Here is a 4,868-nt window from a genome sequence, read left to right on the forward strand (position 1 = left end):
GGGGGGATGCGGGGGGCGCGGGGGGGGTCGCTCACCCGAGAGGGTCTCGATGGCCCGGATGGCCCAGTTTTGGTCCGGGTAGTCCACGAAGGCGTAGCCGGACTTGAGGAGGACCTGGCCGGGCAAGGGCAGCTGCCGCTCCCCGAAGAGCTGCCGGAGGTCCTGGGCGGTGGCGGCGGGGCTGAGGTTGCCGATGTACAGCTGGTTCATCCTCCGGCGCCTCATCGGGAGCCCCCCGGGCTCCTCCCCGGGAGCCCCCCCGGCTCCTCCCCTCCCGGGAGCGGGACGGACGCGGGCTCGGGAGGGTCCCGCTCTGCGCCACCGGCCCCGGCCCGGCGGAGTCTCCGACAGCGGCGGGCGGAGCCCGGCCCGGCCCGGCCCCGGGGCCGCCCCGCGGGGGGGCAGGTGGAGCCGCCAGACCCCCGCGGGGACGGGATGGGCTGGGGAGGACCGCCCCTGTGCCCCCCGCCCTTCTGCACGGGAACCCACCGCACCCAGCAGCCCCGAGCCCCCGCACCCCGATCCCTCTGACCTGGAACCCAGTGAACGCTGCTCCCCCTAAACCCCCGCACCCTGCCATCACCCCCGGGCCTCTGCCCTGCACCCCGCCCGACCCATCACCCCCAATCCCTCCCTCTGTCCCGAACCCACCGCCCACACCGCGCCAACCCCTTTGCCCTGGAAACCACCACAGCCCAGCAGCCCCAACCCTTCAGGAGCTCCTTCAGGGAGAGGGAAACCGTTTCACTCAGGAACCAAAGAAAATAAATAAATAAGAAATACATCTTTATATTTATATATTTGTCTACATAATTACTTAATACAATTAAACAAATACACAAACGTGATAAATAATATAAATAATAATGTTTTTACAACGCTTTTTTGGAAAACAAGAATGTGTGAACCCTTCCCAAGCCAGATCCAACCAGCCATCACTGCGTGTGATCCCATTGTCGGAAAGGCTCCAGGAGATGCCGAGCCGGTGCCAGACACTCCAGCCGTGAGCTGTGCACGTTCTCTGCCCGCTGGTAGATGGCTCCTGCAGCCTCTGGAGCTCTGCTGAAGGGTGCTCTCAGGTCACCAGGAGTTGGTGTCACTGCCTGCCTGCAGGTTAAGTGACATTTTTCTCGCTCCTTTTAAGAATAAAAGCATAATCCTTGTGGAATCGCATCGAGGACATAATTGGAGGCAGAAATAAGGTGCAGAATAATCCTGGCTGGGTGGGTGACAAGTGGCCTTGTGCTCTTGGAATGGAGTGTTGTGTCCAGGGCCAGGCGTCCCTTCCTGTGCTGTGGGGGGTGAAGGGCAGTAATCTGAATTCCCCAGATTTTAAGGCAATTAAGGACACTTAAACCACCGCTCCTCCTGCTGCTCCATCCCACTGCCAGTCTTCCCTGGCATACGGAGATGGATGGAGTAGGAATAGCGGTGACGGGTGCTCAATGCCATGCCTACAGCAAAAATAGATGTGGTTGGGCTGCGATGATGCAAAGCCAGAAGAATCCTTCTCCTCCGATTTCTCCGGCTATGCTTTCAGTGCAGCTCCTGCCTGGCTGTCATTTGTCACCGGTGCTCACGGCTCCTCCATCCCCAGCACGTTTTTTGGGGTGATTTTAGGCTGAAATCGGTTGATAAAGTCCTTTCCAAATATCTTGTTCAGGTCACTCCTGCCTCCTCAGGGATGAGCTATCGACAGGAATGGGGCAGGAAGCTGCTGGTTCATTGTGTGAGGTCACTGCTGCTGGGAAGCAGTGGGACAGACACGAGGTTTTGGGATTAATTAGTGCCCATGGGATGCAATACTCATTTACTACTCCTCAAATCAGCCTTCTGCTAGAGCTGGATGTAACAGAGGAGTCTCCTGCAGTTACCTGTGTGAGCTCATCCCTCCTGCCCCTGATTTTTGGCTTTGCAGAAAGAGCTCAACAAACTTCTGCAGATGCCTTCCCAACCCCATAGAGCTGACACTGTTTCCCGGTTTTGGTGGATCTGTCTTGGTCCAGATGTGATGTTCAAGGGAAGTCTGTGCTTTGGGGAGGAAGATTGCAGAGCACTGGTACAAAACAACAGGAGAGGTGACAACAGATGGAAAAAAGGTCCTAAAAGTGGTTCAGGATCCAGCAGGAAAGGGAAAGCATCTTCCAAGGGCAGCCTTGTAGGCAAGATCATTCCTCCCTGGAAAGAGATGCTGGCATGGAATGAGTCTGGAATGCAGCAGCAAGACTGATAAAATGAGCAAAAGGCCATGAGGGGCTGAAGGAGGGTTTGTTTAGTCTGGAAAAGGACAGGATAACCCACAGTGTGGGAAGAGCTGCCTTGAAAAAACAGGACAAACTAGGAAAAAAACCCAGTGTTTGGTCGATTGGACACAGGAAAGAGATGCTGTTCCTCAGCTGGGGGTTTTGGGAGGAGGCTGGACAAACATCTGGGACTACCAAATCCGTGTTGGGGCCAGCCCAGGGGGTTCCTGAGTCTCCTCCCAGCTCAGGAGAAACAGTCTGGCCCACAACTCCATTTTATCCCAAACCTTTGATAAGTCTGTCTTGGAGCAGGCAGGTTGGGATCCACGAGGTTTCATCACCCTGTTCTGGCAGACTGGTCTTACTGGGAATTGCACTCAGGGCATTGGATTGGCTTCTGTTAACAGAGCACCTGTGTTGGGATCTCTCCTTGGATCCCACATACCCAGAGGGTGTTAGGAACAGGACAGAGAAATGACAGCAGCGGGAGGGAGGATCCTGCCTCAAGCCAGCAGGGATGTGGAGGCTGCAGTAATCCAAGAGGGATCCAAAAGCCCAGTGACCTGGCCCAGGAGGAACCCGCCTCACCTCTCTGATGTGCAAGTTTTCCCTGAAGCTTTAAGGACATTTTTCACTATTCATCACACAGAGAATCTCAGGAGAGCTTCATCCCACCCCTGCACTGTTTGGATTGGGAATAAGGCGGGAATGCAGTTGCTCATTGCTCCATGGGGGACACCTCTGGCTGCAGAGACTGCATCGGTCAGGCGGTCAGGCAGTGCCAAAATAAAGCCCCGAGTAAACCCTGCCGTAAAAATGAACCCATTTCCTTAAGGAAAGGACTTGGTTTGTTGTCCTTTGTTTTCCTGAGTGCGTGGCAGAGATGACTCTGTGCCACAATGAGCACAGGGGGATCAGGACATGCTGCCAGAGCAGCTCCCACCTGCCCCTCACCACTCTGAGCAAGCCACCAGGCAGCTCCAGGCTGGGCTGATCCCAAATTTCCCTCATGTAGTGGTGAACTGTCTGAAATGGTTTTTGACGTTTAGAAACTTCCCAGCTGGAGAATGGTGCAGCTGCTATGGAGGTGAGGGAAGAGTATGAAGGACTGGCATGGGTGGAAGCAGCCCACCTTGGGAGGATGGATTATCCCTCAGGAAGAGCAGAGCTGAGAAAATAATGCACAATTTGGTTGGAAAACGCATCCTTGCTTTTCAATGGTTTTGCTCACCCTTTGCTGGGACATGAGTGAAAATCTACTCAGTACTCAGTGGATTTCAGAAGTTTCCAAGCCTGCAACAGTTGGGAATGCCGAGGCGGAGGCACTGGCACGGCTGAGTAATTAAATTCGTGTCTGTGTTAATTACAGCTGCTCTGGGGCTGAGCATGACTGATATGTTAACAATGGGAATGGTGGACAGGCACCAGGAGCTCCAAGTTTTGCTGACTCTCCTGAGGTGACATCAAAGGTATGGATCTGTGGGAACACAGCGTGGAGCACAGGCCAGGTGCCAGAGATGGGCACTAAGGAGGGTCCTGTGGAGCTGTACACTTCCTATCTGAGCAGGAAAATTAAAGGATCGGCTTCTCCGGGCTCCAAAGCAGCTCCATTGGGATGGGAACACCTGCCTTTTGGGTGATCAATCTGCAAAATAAATTGCTTGAACCCCATTGAAGGAGATGCAAGGAAAAATGGGATTTTTAGAAGCACATAGAATTCCATGAGGAGCAGAGAGCTACTGTACTGCTTGTGCAAGGGGTGCCTTAACGTATTGAACCCATGACTGCCTCCACACTGCACAAGTCCCTCAAGGGCCCCTCCTCATGCCCAGGGAAAGCCAGGAGATGCCACAGGGACAGGAGCCTGCCCTGCGCAGGGAGAGGCTCAAACTACCCCAGAGGAAATTCCACCTGCATGTGCAGGGAGAGGACAGCAGCACAAACATGTTGCTCCTGGTTTCCTTTTTCCCCTCCACATGCTTCCAAGGTTTTTATTTGTCCTCTGCTGACAGGAAAGCAGGTCTGGAAAGGGCACAGCCTGTCACATCCAGCCAGCAGATGCTGCTCCAGCAGAGATTCCTCACTGCCCTGGTGGGATCCATGCTGGGGGTCAGGGTAGGCTCCCCCTCCCATGGATAATTCCTGCCTCACTGCTGACAGAGCACCAGGCCAGCCAGCTGTGGGTTCCAGCACACATCCCACAGCCACCTGCCAGCCGTGCCACAGGGCAACACTACACCCTGGGAGCATCTCTGACCAGGCTGCTCCTGGACTGAGAGCCCTTGCGATGATTCAGCAGCAGGAAGTGCTGGACAACAGGCTCTCCTCTCCAGGGCAGCTACAGCAGCTGCTCCCCCAAACCCCAGAACAGCTTTAACATGGATTATTGGGTGCATTGCAACAAGCTGCTGCTCATGGACGGTACGCCTTTCCTCTGGCACCCTTGGTGGAATTTTCATCTGGATCTGAGCCTTACCAGCAGCCCTGGTCCTCACAATGACATTGAGGGGCTGGAGCATGGCCAAGGAAGGGAACAGACCTGGGGAAGGAGCTGGGGGAATTCAGCCTGGAGAAAAGGAGGCTCAGGGGAACCTTGTGGCTCTGCACAACTCCCTGACAGGAGGG

General features: G+C 55.0%; 1 protein-coding gene across 2 annotated transcripts in view; it reads right to left on the reverse strand.

The window, feature by feature from the left end:
• The window catches only part of IGF2BP2 (insulin like growth factor 2 mRNA binding protein 2), a 23,171-nt gene extending 22,823 nt beyond the window's left edge, over positions 1–348 (reverse strand). For both annotated transcript variants that reach the window (XM_041486907.1, XM_041486906.1), the window contains exon 1: positions 36–348. In XM_041486907.1, coding sequence (XP_041342841.1) covers positions 36–225 — 190 coding nt within the window. In that variant the 5' untranslated portion in view covers positions 226–348. The remainder of the gene's footprint in view (positions 1–35) is intronic.
• Between the last annotated feature and the right edge of the window lie 4,520 nt (positions 349–4,868).

This window comes from Pyrgilauda ruficollis, unplaced genomic scaffold (assembly GCF_017590135.1).
Source record: "Pyrgilauda ruficollis isolate IOZ18807 unplaced genomic scaffold, ASM1759013v1 scaffold79, whole genome shotgun sequence".
NCBI lineage: Eukaryota > Metazoa > Chordata > Aves > Passeriformes > Passeridae > Pyrgilauda > Pyrgilauda ruficollis.